Source organism: Gossypium hirsutum, chromosome D06 (assembly GCF_007990345.1).
Source record: "Gossypium hirsutum isolate 1008001.06 chromosome D06, Gossypium_hirsutum_v2.1, whole genome shotgun sequence".
Classification (NCBI taxonomy): Eukaryota; Viridiplantae; Streptophyta; class Magnoliopsida; order Malvales; family Malvaceae; genus Gossypium; species Gossypium hirsutum.
The window spans coordinates 62,971,193-62,990,638 of NC_053442.1; the positions used below are offsets into that span (position 1 = coordinate 62,971,193).

Below are 19,446 nucleotides of genomic sequence, written 5' to 3' on the forward strand. Positions count from 1 at the left end.
TCGCATGTTAATTACCATGCCTAAAATATATACACATAACCAATTAATTAATTACATAAAAAAATTTGATTTACCTATCTTTAGCTGAACATGAATGTGCATCATTTACTAATTTTAACCCTATTTATAAGTCAATTATACCTCAATCTATAAGTCTATAATTAGCCAAACCAAATACTAATTTCACAATTCATAGCAAAATCATCACATAGCAGTTGAAACCACACCAAACCAATTTATCAAAACTATCAAGTCATATTAATTTCTTACTTCACCAATCGTGCCTAATAGACAATTACCAACAATGACATAATCTTTACTTAACCAAAATAACACAAATCATTAACCGAACATATATTCATTCCTTATCTCATTACTAAACCGAATTATAAGACCATCCATCACAAGCATATACCAACATTAGTTAATATATAAGTCATTCGTGACATACTAAATCAAACCATATAATCAAAATACCATTCATGAATTCGTGATCATAATTACCAAAACAAACTTATATCATGACTGAAAATGCTCAAACATAAGCATTATGTCAAGCCATTTTCGCATGACTTTATATATATATACAAATTTCAAAACCAAGCATATCAAGCTAGACTATACATGCCATATGATATAAATACAAGTTTTCTTTCAAGGTACCGAAGTAGATATCGATAGTGCGATGATGTTCCTCAACGATCCTGAGCTCGAGCTAGTTTTCAAAATCTATAAAACAACGAATAAACATACAAGGTAAGCTTAGAAAGCTTAGTAAGCCATAAGCAAATAAATTAACACAAGAACATTCATAAATCATTTCAAAACAACCAAACCTAACTAACTCCGTACATAATTATAATCCTATTTCTCATAAATTTCACATGATCACTATAATCATCAACACTTACCTTTTCTATCAAAATTCGTATAAACTTAATACTTACCTTAATCGTTTAAAAATGAACTCATATTCGGTCTTGCCATGTCTTTGCCCGTAGAACCATTCGAAATAAAAAAGATATGTGGATAGCTTAAAAAGCTCGTACAATGCCAACGTCCCAGACGTAGTCTTACATGTAATCAAATAACGATGCCACTGTCCTAGACAGGGTCTTACACGTAATCATATACGATGCCAATGTCCCAGACATGGTCTTACACATAAATCTCAAATCGATGCCAACATCCCAGACGTGGTCTTACACAAAATCACATATCAGAAACTTATGGTTCGTACGGGGCTTTCAGATGTCATAATTCAATCGTATCAAGCTCGTAAAGAATTCTCCCATGCATAAAATAATTCGGCATTTACACATATATTCATTAAAATTCAATTCAGCATTTATAATATATATACATTCAATTTAACAACATTTATTTACTTATGAACTTACCTCGGACGAAGACGAACGAACCGGGACAACTATTCGACAACTTTAGATTTCTCCCTATCCAATTCCGATTTCCTCTTTTCTTGATCTAAATTAATACAAATTTGACTTGTTTATTAATTTAGTCATTCAATTTCATCCATAAACACATAAATGGGTAATTTACACTTTTACCCCTAATATTTCACATTTTTCACAATTTAGTCATTATTTCTCAAAACACAAAATACACATAATTTCACTAAACTCTAGTATAGCCGAATTTTACTAAGGTTCATAGCAGCCCATTTCTTTCATTTATTTCACATTTTGACCCTTAAATTTTTGAAATTCACAATTTAATCCTAATTATGCATTTTTACTAAAAATCACTTAATTTAACTTGACAATCTAACAACATATATTTATTTTTCATCACCAAACAACAAAAACCACAAGGTATCATCAATGGAAAATCATGAATACATCAACAAATTCAAAAATTAGGACACGAGCTAGCTAGAATACGAAGCAACGATCTCAAAAACGTAAAAATCATCAAAAACCGAGCTCAAAACATACCTTAATTGAGCTATGAATGTGCCGAAACCTAAAATGCTTCCATGGTTTTTTCTTTCTTTAACATTCGGCAAGATGAACACCAAAATGGCCACTAATGCATGCTTATTTTAATTTAATAAACATTAAAACATTATTTACTATTTTATCATTAATAACTTAACATAAAAATTCACCTTTTATTCACCTAACCTTGTCCAATATTGTCCACCACTATTATTAATGGTATAATTGATCTGCAAGTGCTCCATATTTCCATTTTATATCAATTTAATGCCTTTAACAAATAGACCTCAAATTTTTCACTTTACACGATTAAATCCTTCTTATCAAATTAAACACACAAACGGATAAATTAAATCACGAAAATTTTACACATACTAATTCACATACTTTAAGCACGAAAAATAATATTAAAATATTTTTTTGACTCAAATTTATGGTTCCGAAATCACTGTCCAACTAGGGTCTAAACCATATACTGTTAATTTAGCCTACTCACGGGCTTGTTGCTGGTGCTAGGTGGAAAAAATTAAAGGAAACAGTGAAGTGGAACCCTTTAGGTGCCAACTTCATATATTTTATCGTTTAATCCATGAAGTTAGTATATTTGAAAGAAAAAAAAAAGAAAAGCGCGTGAAACAATAAATAGAAAAGTGAAATGTAAAAACAATACGTAATCCGAAGGACAGAGAAATTGGGGCCTCATATTCTGGTTTGGTTGTGGATTAATATGGGTTAAATTATGTAGCCTATCTTACATTTATTTCACTATTTGTCTTGCTAGCTTTTAGTTCTCATGAAGATAGTGGTTAAATTAAAAACAATACATAAAACAACTGAAATTAATAGCATAGCAGAAAGCGTTAAAATATAGTGGTTTTATTTTTGATGAGTGCGAGGGGATAACGAGATCAAACTCATGTTCTCATACTTACGACATAATATTTTTTATTATCGGGTTAACAGGTTATTGATAAATATAGTGATTTTATTTGTTTACATATTTACGTATTATTTTCAAATACTTTCCTTGTAGTTGTTATAATTAGATTCGATTATCCGATTGAATTAAGAATCGGTGGTATGATCAATTTAGCTGATATCATAAAAGTTAAAATTGGAGAAGGATTGGATCGATAAAAAAAATTGGTCAAACTGAAAAAAAAAACTGTTTAAACTAATTTGAATAATTAATTTTATTATTATAATTTATAGAATAAATGTTTATACTTATTATTATTATTTTAATTGATGTAATCGCATGCTGTGCTTCCCTGGTGATAAAATTGATGGTTGTAGAAAAAAACCAAGAGAGTAGAAGCCTGTCTGATTGTTCTCTATCAACAAACAAAGCAATGGTCAACCATGCAGGCTATTATCATGGTGTAAACATTTACACTTTTGGATAATGATATGATTCACAAACCCAATTGTTTGTTTAAAACTTAATTATTAGTATAATTTAATAAATTTACTAATTTTCAATTAATTTATAAATTATTTAAAAAAAAGGCAAAAAGAACATTTGTACACACGATTCTTAGTATAGATGCTCGATTACCATGTTATTTCTCTCAATTACTTTCTTTTATTTTTTATTTTTTGCTTATTTATGTTCTTAGCTGATAATTATATCTTTATCGCATCGCAGGTAATTGTGATTTCATGGATTTTAGGCATTGGAATCATTGGCATCAACGTGTAATATTTAATAACATCGTTTGTAGACTGGTTGGTTCACAATGATGTACCAAAATTAGGGAATGTATTCATTGGAATCATTGTGCTTCCTTTAATGGCGATTTACATTATTGCAGTCATCTATCTAACATGCAGAAAAAACATTGTTGTTACATATGTAGAGCCCCAAACAGATGAAGCAGTAGATACCCAAGTTGTTTGTTTTGAATGCAATGATATTGTCATATTAGGTAGTTTCGATCTCTCAATTCAAGCTTTTAAAAAAATACTATTATGTTCTTTGAAGTTAAAATATGAATCTTGGGTTGGATTCCCTTCTTTTTCTTTTCTTTTTTTTTCCGGTTTTGAAATTACCTTCATTTGTAACCTTTATGAGCTAAGATTTTAGACTTGTCCAAAAACATGTCATAATGCTAAAAGGGCAACGGCATAAAGGGCTTTGCTAGATTTCCCCAACACATTCTGCAATATTGGCCAGAACACAGTTTCTTACCTCCAATTTTGGTTTGCTAATGAAAAGTTTTTGTAACACCCTAAACCTGGCCTGAACATTATGGCCGAATCTGGCGATGTCACATGGTAGTGTGTTTGAAAACTGTAGCTTGTGTTGGGAAACCGTAACTTTGCTAAATACATTTTCTGTTTAGAGTTTTTTCATTATTATTTATTAATTCTAATATCATGTTAATTAATCATTTGAAAGCTTTCAAATGTTTAATCTATGCAGAAGCTTTTTAAAACAGATTGCGTAATCATGAGTATTTTGTTAAAACGTTTGGTTCTTTTGAAAACTTGAGTTTTCCTAAAACTAGTAGTTATAAATTGAAAATCCCAAAATTAAGAAAAATTCATAGAGGACATATTTACAATAAAATTCCCAAATAAAATTTAAAATCATAACTAAGTAGGAAACATAGTCAAATAAGGTTGTGTGGCCACCGCTCAGTCTTCCGCCGCACCGATCCGCCCAAGCCTATGGATTACCTGTATAAATAAATCAAAATGGTGTGTTTACGAAAACTCAGTGTGTAATTCCCCATATAGAACAAGCAGACAAAATGAAGTCATGGTCTGGGCTTAAGCCCTTTCAGTACCGGATTCAGTTTTAGTTTGGGCTTTAGCCCATTTCAGTACATAAGCAGTCATGCATTAGGGGCTTGGCCCCTTACAGTATCAGTAATCAATACCATAACAAACATACAGTCACAAAATCCTACCCAACCAGCTTCTACACACCAACTCCGTCCAACCTTACACTCCATGTGGGGATATAATCAACCTACCCATCCCTACACTCTAAAAAGTACCGAATGCAGCACTAGACAATAGTTTGCAGCTAAACTGCCAGTAATTTAGGCTCGAGGCCTTTCAGTACAGTTCCTCCAAAAATTATAATCCCCAATCCAATGCAATGCAATATACAAATTTGACATGATATACATAATATCATACATGTAAACTGGGCATACAATATCAAATCATTGGGACATCATCATGCTTAATCATATCAGTTATACATTCATTTCAATCAATTAGGGGTCTAGGTAAGCTTACCGACCCTACAGTAGGTCCACAGTCGTCTCAGGCGACCTGTGCAATCTTAGTAATAAAACAGTGAAAATGGGCTTACAAGGCCATGATGTTCGCTCGTGTGGACCCACACGCCCGTGTGGCCCACATGGCCCAAATTGGCCTTGGCCGTGTAGCTCACATAGCTTGGCCCAAAATCCCACACGCCCATGTGGTTTACCCGTATGGGCCCACACGTCCATGTAGCCCACACGGCCCAATTCGGTCTGGCTCGTGTATCACACATGGCCAGCCTCATCGATCACACGCCCGTGTGGCGTCGACAGCCTCGCTTTTTGACATTTCATCGATTTCTGTGTACAGTGTTACAGTTACAAACCTGTAACATTTCTGGTGCAAAAGCAACCCCAAGCAATCCCGAACCTATAATTGAGCGATTGAACGATGAATCAAAACCAACCTGAACGGGTTACTCAACTATTGAGCGATTGAAACTTACCCCCAACGCTTCAAATCGGTTTGCTTACAAGGTAGTACCAGAAGAGTCTCTATCCAAGCAAAAAGATGCTGCCCAAACAACATAATAACCCCTAGTCAGAAACTTAACATTCTCAACTACTAACCACATAAAATCACTTACCGAAGTTGTCCATGAAACGCCAAAATAAGGAACAAAAGTGCGATTGCAGTCGAAATGAAAGCAGAATTAAAAGAAAAATAGGAAGAGAATGGTAGGTTTTGGCAAAAGAGAGAAGAAATCCCAAAGGAGAATTGACAGAGTTTTTGGAGAGAAACAACATAAAAAAGATGAGTACTTACTGAACGATCGCAGTTAATCGAGGGACGAGACGAGACCGAATGGAAAGAAGTTGAGAAGAAAAAATAGAATGGGTAAGAGAAGAATTTCGGCAGTAAGAAAAATAATGTAAAAAGAAAACGACAGCAAAAAGGAAGAAGAGAAAATCGAAAATTCTATTTTTGGATAAAAGAAATAAGGAAAAAATGAATAGAATAATTTGCTAAGGATCCCAATAAACTCAAAATGCCTTAACACCCATACGACACAAGCAGCAAAATAAATCCCATTTGCACAAACAAGGGTTCGAACTTCAAACCTTCTACTCATTTACTCTCCACTTGACCACCAGACCAATAAGCCCATTCTAACATATTTTACCAAAATTTAATTAAAAGCCTATTGACTAGTGATAGGGCCTTATTCAGAAAAATACAAAAAATTGCCCAAGTCCTGGGTTGAACTTGGGACCTCTCACACACACCAAAACACTTAACCATTGAAGCAAATACACATTTATGTCACAAACATAAGAAAATAAATACATAAGAGATTTTTAGGGCGTTACAGTTTTAGTATATTTAATTAGTAATTTCGAACCTAGAGAAGGAAAGAAGCTGAGTTGAGATTAAGATCGTTGCAATGTTGCTGGTTAGCATTGGAAACATTATCAGCTGTGTAGACCGAAGCAGACACCGCGACAACCACCACGTTGATTAAAAATGCCACAAACAAGGCAATGCCACTTTCTATTAGAAAATATCTACAGGCATTCTGACCAAATCAATGAAAGCAATCATAACTTAGCATGCATTAACAAACTAGAACTATAGCATTACACTTTCAATGATGATATTGTTTACTTTGGCTTACATTAACACCTCAAACAGAGTTTGTTACTTTTCTACTGAGCACCAGAGCTGAGTGAAGGAAGATATTATGCCTGTAATTCACACCATTTTTTTGTAGTTAGAATTAATTAAGAGTTTTATTGAAATATGATTCGATGAGATTTGGTCCTGCTCTTATAAAGTCAACTTTCGAAGATTTTATGAGAGTTTATTGGTGGTTCATGTGAAGTGCACATGAAAATCTTCTAAAGAACCTTTCTATGGGCAAGATTTTCAAAAAAAAATATAGGGCATTAAAAAGTAGAAAGTGATTGATATTATAGTTCATCTTACGTCATAACAAGGGCACCCAAGAGGGCAATGGCGTCGCTGGTGGCTCCTTGGGCATTAAGCTTAGGAACAAAAATGCCTTTAACCACACCTGATGCTGGTGGCTTTATGTAACTCATTTCCCCAAAGAAACATCCTGCCATTACAAACACCAGCACTGCTATCAGCATTTCCAGCTTTCTCACCTTTTCATTATATACATCATATTCAACAAAAAAAAATCATTAGCAAATATTAACCTTCTATAATTTAACATTTACATATACAAACACAAATTAGTTACCCCATACTCTGTATGCCAAGGAGGAGAAGAGCGCTTAAACTCGTCAATAAAATTCCAACCCATACTGAGATGTTAAACAATATACTCAATCCAAAGACTATCCCAATCACTACCACATATATAAATGCATCATATATCTTGTTTTCAGTACTTGTATTTTTGAACTATTTTACTCATGATGTAAATGATGACTTAAAATAACAAGAAACCTTCAGTTTATAAATAACTTTTTCCTTTTCAAATGATTGTCTAACCCAGGGTGGTTGGTTCCCACTAGTTTCAGTTGTATCGATTGGTACGCATCATTTTAGTGCTAAAAGCGGAATAAATAATACTCTTTTTGTATCGGTGAAAATTTTTATCTATATTGGTTACACCGACTTATTCCGGCCGATTCTGATCACACTAACCGAAACATAATTAGGTATCTCCCTATCACTTCTCAACAAAATTGCCTTATATTGCTCATTCTAGTTATTCCTTTTAAGATTCGACTGAGTGTTAGCTTGGAATGTTCATTGTATTAGGGTTTAGTGTATAATGTAAGAAAAATATATGAATATCTCATCTAAATATTTTAGAGTTTGTTGTATAATGTATTATTACATGTTTTTTTAGCTATCAAGGTAAGGTAGGGGAATCAAATATAAAAAATGTTTCATACCTGTGTTTTAAAAAATTGTATTGTCATGTCTCTTCTCTACTTTAAAAAAAGATAAAATCTCCATTCAAAGTAAATCAACTCGAAATTCATTAAGCTTTTTGAAATTTGTCATCTCTAAATGAGGTGAAGTGATAGGACAAAATGAAATGGGACGATTGTGAATGTATCCAACATTCATGAAGACAGTAGCGGTATTCAAGATTCAACATCCATAATAGAAGAAGACAAAATTTAAAATAAAGCAACCAACAGTAGAATGATGATGGATTTGACCATATTCACTCCAACCCCACTCTATTACCCTAATTTTGGGTTAAACCAAACTTTTTATTGTCTAATTTTATTAAAAAATCGTTATGGTTTCTACCAATTGTGGATATTAATTTATAGTTTCTATTGCTAAACACACTTGGAACAAGTGATGTAACACCCCAAACTCAGCCTAGACGTTATGGCTAAATCTGACGATGTCATATGATAGGGTGTTTGAAAAATCGTGTTGTCGCGATAAAATCGTTTCCGTTTGTTTACTATTCTTTACCTCTTATTGGTTCCAAAAACCTTTTACTTATTTAATCATTTGATTCAAAATGTAACTCGTGGAGGAAGCTTTTAAAAAATAGTTTAAGTAATCGTGCGTTTTAGAGAAACCATTTGTTCTTTTAAAAATCAAGATTTCATACAATTAGCAGTTACTAATCCATAAAGTAAGGAAAATAAAAACCAAAACAAATTCAAAAGTTTGTAAGTTCAAATTACAACAAAAAACTTAACCAGAAAAAATAAAATAAAACCAATACTTATAGATTAAAACCATGAAAGTCCAAAACTGTGGTCACCGCCGAGTCCTCCGCTGCACCAATCCATTTAGGTTTTGGGATTACCTGTGCACATTAAACAGAGAGAGGTGAGTTTACGTAAACTCCGTGTGTAACCCCACAAAAAACAACAATTAGAATACAATTATGCACAGCCTGGGCCTAAGCCTTTTTCATTATCAGTAGCAGTTTGGCCTTAGCCCAATTCAATATCAGTATCAGTAATGTACAAGGGTCTTAGCCCATCACAGTACCAGTAATAGATATGTAGTATTCAGTAAAAAAGTCCTACCCATCCAGCCTCTACACACCACCTCCGTCCAACCCTACACTCCATGTGGGGATTAAATCAACCCACCCATCCCTAAACTCCAGGTAGTACCGTATGCGGCACAAAAATAGTAATTTGCAGCTGAGCTGCCAGTATATTAGACTTAAGATCCTTTCAGTACACTTACTCCAAATATAATGAACCTAACCCATGCAATGCAACATATAATACATGACATGCTATCTCATGATATCAGTACATATAATTAGTTCAATATATATGCATACTATCAATGTGCTCAATATATATCAATCAATCAGTCAGTTCACAGAATTAGGGGTCTAAGTAATGCTTACCGACCCTACAGTAGGTTCACAGTCGACTTGGGCAACCCATGCAACCTTAGCAATCAATTCAGTGAAAATGAGCTCACACGCCAAAGTGGCCTGCCCGTGTGGCCCACATAGCCCAAGTGGCCTGCCCGTGCAGCCCACATGACTCAAATTGGCCTTGTCCGTGTGATCCATTTTTAATGTAGCCCATGCCAGCTAAATATTCATATATGTTTTTCCTTCTCCTCCTCTACATTCCACATTCTTAATCATTATATATTTTCACTATTTACCTATATGTTCATTCAAAGCTGTCTACTTGAGTCATTGTCACTAAATTATTTATAGCTTAAGCTACAGAATTCCAAATTAAGATCCGCTTGATGTTTTTGAAACTAGACTCAAATATCTTTCTACCATAAAATTTTCAAAATTTAAAATTTATCCAATAAGTACAGTAAAATCTTCAAATTTATCCCTATTCTACTGTTTGATAGCTTCGACCTTTCCTTACTAAAAATTATTTATCTCGTAGTACCGAATTTGGATGCTGTTTCCATTCATTTCTCTTGAAAATAGACTCATTAAGGATTTAAAAATATAAATTTAATCCCCTAATTATTGTTTTACAATTTTTGATGATTTTCCAAATTCAGAACAGGGAAACCCGAAATCATTTTGACCTTGTCTCACAGAATTTATTATATCTCATAATTTACGATTCTATTTCTTACACTGTTTCTTCCTGAAAAACTAGACTCAATGAAATTTAATTTCATATTTTATTCAACCTCTAACTCAATTTCCACTATTTTTGATGATTTTTTGAAGTTAGACTACTACTGCTGTCCAAAACTATTTTAGCTCGAAATGTTGATTTCCAACTTTATAACACCCTTATTTCCTTTCTCTACAATATTTCCCAACATTTTCTCTTATTTCTCTTATTTCTCGACAGTAAGGGATTTTAGCTTTTCACCAAATCTCGTTTTCTATGTTTTGGGTACACACCTGGTATGTTTCCGATGTAAAAGCACTCTCGAGATTTCCAGCACCTAAAATTTACCAATATTAACTCAACTTAGTCACTTAATCGTCATTCAATCAAAAACTTAATGAGATTTCCCAACTTTTAACCATTAAAACCCCTTACCTTCAATGGAGAGATGAGAATATCATACACTTACCGCCTTGATGGCGAACCTTCAGCCCCTTGTATACTCCCTGACACCAAACAAACCCCTTATTACCCACTTAGCCATAAACAACGATAGAATTCCATTAATACACAATCTTACCGATCATAGGAAAAACAACCGAGGCACAACGGAGAAGGAATAAACAAGGGAAACAAAGGAAATGGGGTAGGGTAGAAGAGAGGCAGATTTTAGCAAAGGAAAATAGGGGGAGAAACCAAAGGAAAAATTCGGTAAGAGGGGAAAAGAAAAGAAAAACGTCAGAAAGATAAACAATTTTGGGAAGAAAGAAAAAATACAACTCTATCAGATTTTCTAATAACCTCCAAAATCCCTTAATTCTCTCCATCAAACTCCCCACTAAATCCACTACTCAGATTTTTAGTCCATCTCAAACTCTCCTAGACGCACAAGCAAAAATAATGCCCACGCTAAGATTTGAACATAAAACCTTCTTTAAAACAACTCCCTTGCCACTTAAACCAGCAAGCTCATTCTGTTAATTATTTACCAACTTTTACTTAAAAGCCTACTGAACAAAGATGTGCTTATTCAAAAAAGTACCAAAATTTGTCCAATTCATGTCTTGAACTTGGGACCTCTCAAACATTCCCAGAATACATAACCACTACAGAGCGCTTAAACCAATCAATAAAACTCCAACCTATACTGGGATGTTAAACTGTATATTTAATCCAAAGCCTATCCCAATCACTGCCACATATATAAATGCATCGTATATCTTGTTTTTAGTACTTGGTTTTTTGAACTATTTGCTCATGATGTAAATGATGACTTAAATAAATCTGGACAAAAGCCTACACGTAATGTGATTTAAACTAGGTAGAACTCGAAATTCCCTAGATTTCAATTTTACCATTAAGCTAGGACTTCTTTTGACTTCTATTTTTTTTATCACATACGTAAATGTACAAGAAACACAAAATTTCAAAAGTATACGAAAGAAATCTTTTTCGAATTTAAAAATTATGTTAAGAAATTGTGTGAAGAAAGAAATAGCTTACATTGAAATTCGGTTGTCTCGATACTTTTGGACTAAATTGAAGTTAAAAAAAAAGGGAGCTTAAATAGGTAATTTGTTGAGTTGAGCTTAAATAGCTTACATTAAATTCATGCATTGGGCATTTCCTTGAAATTATAAGACAATTTTGGAGGGATTTAAGGGCACGCACGTATGCATGCATCTATGCAAAACAACCAAAGCTTTTTCCCTGCACGGTTTGGTTACAAAAATTTTCCTTGTTTTGCTCTTGTTCATCTATTTGTTGTAAAACCGAAATATCATAGAATATAATAAAAATATAATGTGATAAATGATAAATTTAGCTTTTAAAGTTTACATCGTTTGCTAATTTGGCCCTTATTTTGTTTTTTAATTAAATTTAACCAACAACCTTTTAAAAAGATCTTAATTGCTTTTTTTAATGAAAATATTGACAAAGATGTTAAATTTTTAAACATGGCAGCCCACATGTACTTCATTTAATTTTTTATATTTGTTTTTAAATTTTGAGTTTTTTTTTAAATATTTTCATAAATTTTAAATTATGTGACAAATAGTTCCATGTCTGAATAAAATATACGTGGACAATCATGCAGACAGAGGTGATTCTAGGGGGCTGGAATGGGCCCCAGCCCCCTAAAATAAAAAATTATCATTTAGGCCCTCTAAATTTTTTCAAAATTTTAAATTAGTAAATGTAAAATTACACTTTGCCCCCCTAAAATTATAAAAAGTTGATTTAATTATTTAAAAATTTTAAAGATATGGACTATAAAATTTCATTCGGGTCCCCTTAAAAAATTGTTTTGGCTTCGCCCCTGCACGCAAATTGCCACACCATATCATTAAAAAATTAATATTTTAGTCAATATTTTCATAAAAGAATAATTTATATTCCTTTTGTTATTCTGGGGTTGCGATATGCTTTGTAAAAAAAATTGATCTTGGATATATTCTATCGATGCAATAAAGATTAGTAGACCGGCCCTTGAGATCCACCAATGACAGACACAATGAGACTATGCGTAATGGCAATACACCTAGTCATTATATTCCTCACCCATTTCTTCATTTTAAGATTCAAGAAACCCTGGAAAGAAACAAACATCATATGATAAAGCTAATTAATTGTCATTAGATTAATGATTAATTAACACAACATTTCAAAAAGAGTTTAATTTGCAAAACCTGCATAATAGATTGTCCTGCATAAGTCCCTGTAATGGCAAAGCTTTGCCCTGTTGCTAAAAGTGCAACAGCATAAAGGGCTTTGCTAGATTTCCCCAACACATTCTGCTATATTGGCCAAAACACAGGTTCTTACCCTCAATTTTGGTTTGCTAATAAAAAGTTTTAGCATTTTTAATTAGTACTTTTGGACTTGGAGAAGGAAAGAGGATGAGTTGAGATAACCTAATGAAACTAGGAAACCACGGCCTATAAAATCAGAGGAGAAAGAGTGGCAATGGCTTACAGTTTCCATGATCAAGATAAGCTAATGAAACAAAGAAACCAGGGCCTATAAATGACAAAAATTTTCTCCATCCAGGTTTTCTGTAAAAAAAAAAATCTCATTGAAACATCAATCACAAACCAAACATGTGATGGGTTTGGCTGGTCCAATGCAACCAAAAATTTCAAAGTATATATATTAAGCCCCATAACATATAGTTTTCCTTATCTTAGTCTCCCTTTCTCATAACATATATCAATGGTGAAAAGATGAAAATGCATCCTGTTCCCTCACATATTTCTGTCAATCATTGGTCCAATATCCAAATTTATAGTCAAACTTCAATTTATTTATGGGTGTTTTCAAATCCGACTTTTTTTTAATATAAATAACTCAAAAACAATAAATTTTTTTTTACAAAAATAGCATGAGATATAAATTTTTGTTTCGGGCAGACACTATCATAATATCTGACCTGCATTTACTTTCTTTTCACTACTTGATTGACCTATAAATGGCCCGGTCTAAGGCAGGGCCATCAAAGAGGGTCTGATTCCTATCAACTTCAGCAAGAAATCGTAGGTGTTGTTTGGCTGAAGCGACGAGATCAACGCTAATGGCAAGCTTTTGTGCCTCTTCCCATTCTAATTCTTGTCCCCTTTCCATGCTAAACATAAACAAAGATTTTGCTTCAAAATTGACTCCAATAACTATAACCTGAATTAATTATTACAAAGTTATATCTAAAGACGGACAATCATTAAAGCCTAGGGAGTCTTCCTCGCTTTAAAGTTTTTGAAAATTTTAATTAATTTCAAATTTTTTAAAATTTCTCATTAAACCTTTCAAAATTTTTAAAAATTTCAGTTAAACACCTCGAATTTTTTTTGTAGATTTTCGTTGAGCCTTTAAAATTACTTAAACCCATAATTAGACCTATCAAAATTTTTAAAAATTTTAGTTAGACACCTCAAAACTTAATGCTAAGATCCGCCACTAGCTATATCAAAATAAATCTGGACAAAAGCCCACACGAAGTGTGATTTAGACTAGGTAGAACTCGAAATTCCCTAGATTTCAAATTTACCATTAAGCTAGGACTTCTTTTGACTTCTTTTATTTTTTACCACTTGCGCAAATGTACAAGAAACACAAAATTTCAAAAGTATATGAAAGAAATTTTTTTCGAATGTAAAAATTATGTTGAGAATTTGTGTAAGGCAAGAAATAGCTTACATTGAAATTCGGTTGTCTCGATATTTTTGGACTAAATTGAAGTTAAAAAAAAAGAGGGGAGCTTAAATAGGTAATTTGCTGAGTTGAGCTTAAATAGCTTACATTGAATTCTTGCATTGGGCATTTCCTTGAAATTATAAGACAATTTTGGAGGGATTTAAGGGTTACGCACGCATGCATGCATCCATGCAAAACACTCAAAGCTTTTTCCCTGCACGGTTTGGCTACAAAAATTTTCCTTGATTTGCTCTTGTTCATCTATTTGTTGTGAAACCGAAATATCATAGAATATAATAAAAATATAATGTGATAAATGATAAATTTAGCTTTTAAAGTTTACATCATTTGCTAATTTGGTCCTTATTTTGTTTTTTAATTAAACTTGACCAACAACCTTTTAAAAAGAGCTTAATTGCTTTTTTTAACGAAAATGTTGACTAAGATGTTAAATTTTTATACATGACAGCCCACATGTACTTCATGTAATTTTTTATATTTGTTTTTAAAATTTGAGTCTTTTTTTAATATTTTCATAAATTTTAAATTTTTTGACAAATAGTTCCATGTCTAAATAAAATATACGTGGACAATCATGCAGACAGAGGCGATTTTAGGGGGGCTGGCATGGGCCTCGGCCCCCTAAAATGAAAAATTACCATTTAGGCCCTCTAATTTTTTTCAAAATTTTAATTAAGTAAAGGTAAAATTACACTTTGTCCCCCCTAAAATTATAAAAATTTGATTTAATCTTTTAAAAATTATAAAAATTAAAATTTCATTCGGGCCCCCCTAAAATATTGTTCTGGCTTCGCCCCCACACGCAGATTGCCACACCATATCATTATAAAATTAATATTTTAGTCAATATTTTAGCAAAAGAATAGTTTAACTACTTTTTTAAATATTAATAACCAAATTTAACTCAAAGGATACGGACCAAATTAATAAAAACATAAACAATATACCTAAAATAAAATCCAAAATGAAATTTCAAAATGTATGTGGAGCTAAGCTCAACTGTACTGGTGTCCCAAAAAAAACACATTATTTTCAAAATCTTAATTAGATAAATATTCAAATAAAATTAAAAAAGTAAATACATAACCTTATCCAATATGAATAAATATTCACGGTGTTATCCAATAGTATCTTTCTTTGCAAGAGGTCCAAAATAAAATAAAATTAAAAACTATACAACTTTGTTAAACAACTAATTGACCTGTGCAATGCATCAAAACTTTTACTTTGATTAATTTATATAATTTAAACACTCACGTTATATAATTTGATTATTTTGATCACTCTTGTTAAAATCACAAATAGCAAGTTGATGTGACAGTTAAAAAAATTGGTATAATAACAAGTTTGACCCTCAACTTTTCCATATTATATCAATTTAATCATAATTTTAAAAAAAACTAACCCTCAATATTTTATACATAATCTTAATTTGATGATACTAATTCTAGAAAAATTCAAAGAAACACATAAAAATACATAAATATTTTTCAAAAAATATATTAATAAATTTAAAATATATATGAATAAAAATAATATTGTTGACGAGAAATATTAATATATAAATTTTAAAAATATATAAAAATAAATGAATATTTTCAAATTTTTATATTAATATTAACATTAAATAAAATAAAAATCCCCGCCTCATTCCTCTCCCTCTCCCCCTCAGTTTTCTCAACAAATTAAGATTTCTACCCAGTTTCAACTGTGATAGTATCATCATCTAACAGGAAAGACAGCAAGCAAATTTTTAAATTCCCATAAAAGACTTGATTCATCTTAACAACAATAAAAAATTTTGGTCACATTCAACAAATACTTACCTATAATTTTTTTTCCTAATTCATAGCACTTTACATAAAATTTTGATTTCTATGAAATTGTCCTAAAATGATCTTCCAAACAACTTGCTCCGAGGTTGTAGTCTTTTAGGTATAAGATTTTGTTTTTTAGAGGTCAATCTGTTACAGGGGATAACAATGGTTTATTGAATAGGTCTACCACACATGAGTCGCAGATTTATTGAAACAATTAGCAACCAACTTTTACTCTTTGGTAGTCAAATGGATAAGTTGGTACATATTGCACTATAAATGCAGTGTTTCAATTTCTTCAACATGTGTCTCACTAAAACTATACAGTAATCAGTGAACTTAAAAAGAAAATAGAGATATGTAAAGTTTGCAAGAACAGTAAGGAGGAGATATTGCAGTAATTCCTCGATCAATTGGTGGAGGAAGCAACCCCATAGCTACGCTCAATGTGGAGCCCGACACCCCCCAGAATCCTCTTTTAATAACAACAATGACCCCAATCATGATCAGGTTCTATTTATTTATATGTATATATATTTATAGAGAGAGAGAGAGAGAGAAAGAGGTTGTCTATTTGGTTTGTGATTGATGTTTCTATGGGATTTTTTTTCAAAAACCTGGATGGAGAAATTTTGTCATTTATAGGCCTTGGTTTCCTTGTTTCATTAGCTTATTGTTGAAGTTGGCCAGCATGCTGCCCTTGTTTCTCCAGGAACAACCTGAACAAGTGAAGTTCCAACAGATCGAGCTACTGTTTCATTTTGTTGATTTTGAATTAATGTTTTATAGCTTAGTTGAAAATAGAACAAGTTGTACTTGATGTTTTAAGTGCTGATTAGTTGAAAAATCAGCTTGTTCATGAGTGCAAGTAAGGTTTTGATAGTTACAATGTAATTAGTGGAGTTAAGTAGTATTTTAGGTATTCATTTGTTTGTTGTGACCAGCTCATGTCTGGTATTTGTATTGGCTTTATGCCATTACTCATTTCAATGAAAATTCTTTGAAGAATTATTCATCACATACTCTCCATCTTTTATTTACTTTTGCTTTTAATTTTGTTCTTGACTTCTGTTTGTTTCTTCTGCAAGTCTCGAGCCTTGTTGCTCTAGTCACAGCAAAACTTGCTACCATATTGTTCAAAACACCAACACTTATCTTGATCCTGGAAACTGTAAGCCATTGCCACTCTTTCTCATTTGATTTTAATGTTTTCTTCTTTGATCATAATCTGATTAACGTCATGTCACAGTGGAAACTAATTTACAAGCAGGAGCCAGCCATGGATATGAGGTAATACTTAAGTTCAAGATAAAGCCTTTATATTTATAATATTCTTAAATGCAACACCATGAAACCTTTGCAATCTTCAGCTGCTGTGGGTGGTTTTGATCGGATTTTTCTTTGCTATCATAATCCAATCTCTTGCTGCAAATCTTGGAGTCAGCACTGGTAATTGATTATATACATATTTTATACTAATAATTAACAAAATCTCCATTTTTGATGTTATAATTTAGCTTTATTTAACTTTTCAGGCAAACACTTATCAGAATTCTATAAGGCTGAGTACCCAAGAATGGTGAAAAATTACTTATGGATACTAGCAGAGATTGCTGTCATAGCTGCTGATATACCTGAAGGTTTCTTGCTATTTAAGTCATCATTTACATCATGGGTAAATAGTTCAAAAACCAAGTACTGAAAACAAGATATATGATGCATTTATATATATGTGGCAGTGATTGGGACAGCCTTTGGATTGAATATACTGTTTAACATCTCAGTATGGGTTGGATTTTTATTGACGGGTTTAAGCACTCTTCTCCTCCTTGGCCTGCAAAGATATGGGGTAATTAATTTGTGTTTGTATATGTAAATGTTAAATTAGAGAAGGTTACTATTTTCTAATGGTCTTGTTTTGTTTAATATGATGTATATAATGAAAAGGTGAGGAAATTGGAAATGCTGATAGCGGTGCTGGTGTTTGTAATGGCGGGATGTTTCTTTAGGGAAATGAGTTACGTAAAGCCACCAGCATCAGGTGTGGTTAAAGGCATGTTTGTTCCTAAACTTAATGGCCAAGGAGCCACCGGCGATGCCATTGCCCTCTTGGGTGCCATTTTTATGCCGTAAGATGAACATTACAACTTCAATCACTTTCTACTTTACTTTTAAAATTTTTATAGATATTTTAAATTTTTTTATAATTTTTGTTGAGAGAAATATCAATTTGTTCGTTTTCAAAATTGATAGGGACCACAAGAGTATTTATACCAATTTGTTATTCGAATTATTCGAATTGTAAAATTTAACTCGACTTGAACTTGAAACTCGAATTAGTTATTTGAGTTGACTCGAATAACTTGAATCGATTAATTCAAAATTCAATTTTGTTTCCAAATTAAATCGAGTTTTGCGTACCCCAACATATATTGTTATATAATTTCTTTTGAAAATATTGCCTATAGAAAGGTTCCTTAGATGATTTTCATGTGCACTTCACATGAGCCACTAATAAACTCTCATAAAATCTTCAAAACCTGACTTTATAAGGGCAAGATCAAATCTCATCGAATCACATTTCAGTAAAGCTCTTAATTAATTCTAACGACAAAAAAATGGTGTGAATTACAGGTATAATATCTTCCTTCACTCAGCTCTGGAGTGGAGCTCTACACAGTGGACAGTTAGAGTGAGTATAAAACCACATGTTGATGCAGTCAACGTGGAAGGCTTGGTTACAATTAGGCAAAACGCGGGCTATCTCATCGTTTTCGAACTCGGACAAGTAAACGGCACAAGTAAGTGGAGTGAAATCGCTGGCCTTGGCTATGTCAGAGTAAATAAGGGTAGGGATTGTTTTAATGACAGAAAGGTCCAATATTTCGGGTCTATATTTTTACCCGAACCCTCTCATTTTTTGGGCGGGCCATCGGGCCGGGCCAGGTAGCCTAAACCATGATCACCTCTAATAGTAAGGAACCTTCATTTTTCCATTTCTCTTCTCTTGTCTCCATAAAAACCCTCCCCCACCATTCTATCCTTTCGTCTCCACCTCTCATACCTTTATTTTCTTTTCTTCCATGGATAACTACACTGATTTTCAAACCAAACATATTAATTGTGCTCTCAATGGCAAAGTAATACTCTGCACTGGTGTCATTTTCT

The 19,446-nt window shown here is 32.6% G+C and overlaps 1 protein-coding gene and 1 long non-coding RNA gene across 21 annotated transcripts; both read right to left on the reverse strand.

Moving 5' to 3' along the window:
* Window positions 1-502: 502 nt before the first annotated feature.
* LOC121218626 (uncharacterized) lies at window positions 503-2,043 on the reverse strand. The gene is made up of 3 exons (XR_005915114.1): window positions 1,959-2,043; window positions 1,401-1,485; window positions 503-729 (listed from the first exon to the last, which is right to left on the reverse strand). It is a non-coding gene; the product is annotated as an uncharacterized lncRNA (long non-coding RNA).
* Window positions 2,044-4,496: 2,453 nt separating this feature from the next.
* Window positions 4,497-14,681, reverse strand: LOC107962361 (metal transporter Nramp1-like). Of its 20 annotated transcripts, XR_005915125.1 has the most exons (12): window positions 14,444-14,667; window positions 12,943-13,874; window positions 11,756-12,844; window positions 10,688-10,758; window positions 10,546-10,589; window positions 8,914-9,784; window positions 7,170-7,302; window positions 6,859-6,928; window positions 6,586-6,759; window positions 5,689-5,756; window positions 5,569-5,612; window positions 4,497-4,643 (listed from the first exon to the last, which is right to left on the reverse strand). XR_005915125.1 is itself a non-coding variant. In XM_041096134.1 (4 exons), the coding sequence occupies exons 2-4, from the start codon at window positions 13,235-13,237 to the stop codon at window positions 12,728-12,730; spliced, it is 231 nt and encodes a 76-aa protein (XP_040952068.1). In that variant the 5' UTR covers window positions 13,238-13,874; window positions 14,444-14,679; the 3' UTR covers window positions 12,600-12,727. The 20 variants fall into 20 exon arrangements, 1 of the variants encoding a protein (XP_040952068.1); XR_005915123.1 differs by having other exon boundaries at window positions 5,214-5,612; window positions 5,689-6,759; window positions 14,444-14,672; XR_005915124.1 differs by having other exon boundaries at window positions 5,689-6,759; window positions 14,444-14,671.
* Window positions 14,682-19,446: the final 4,765 nt, after the last annotated feature.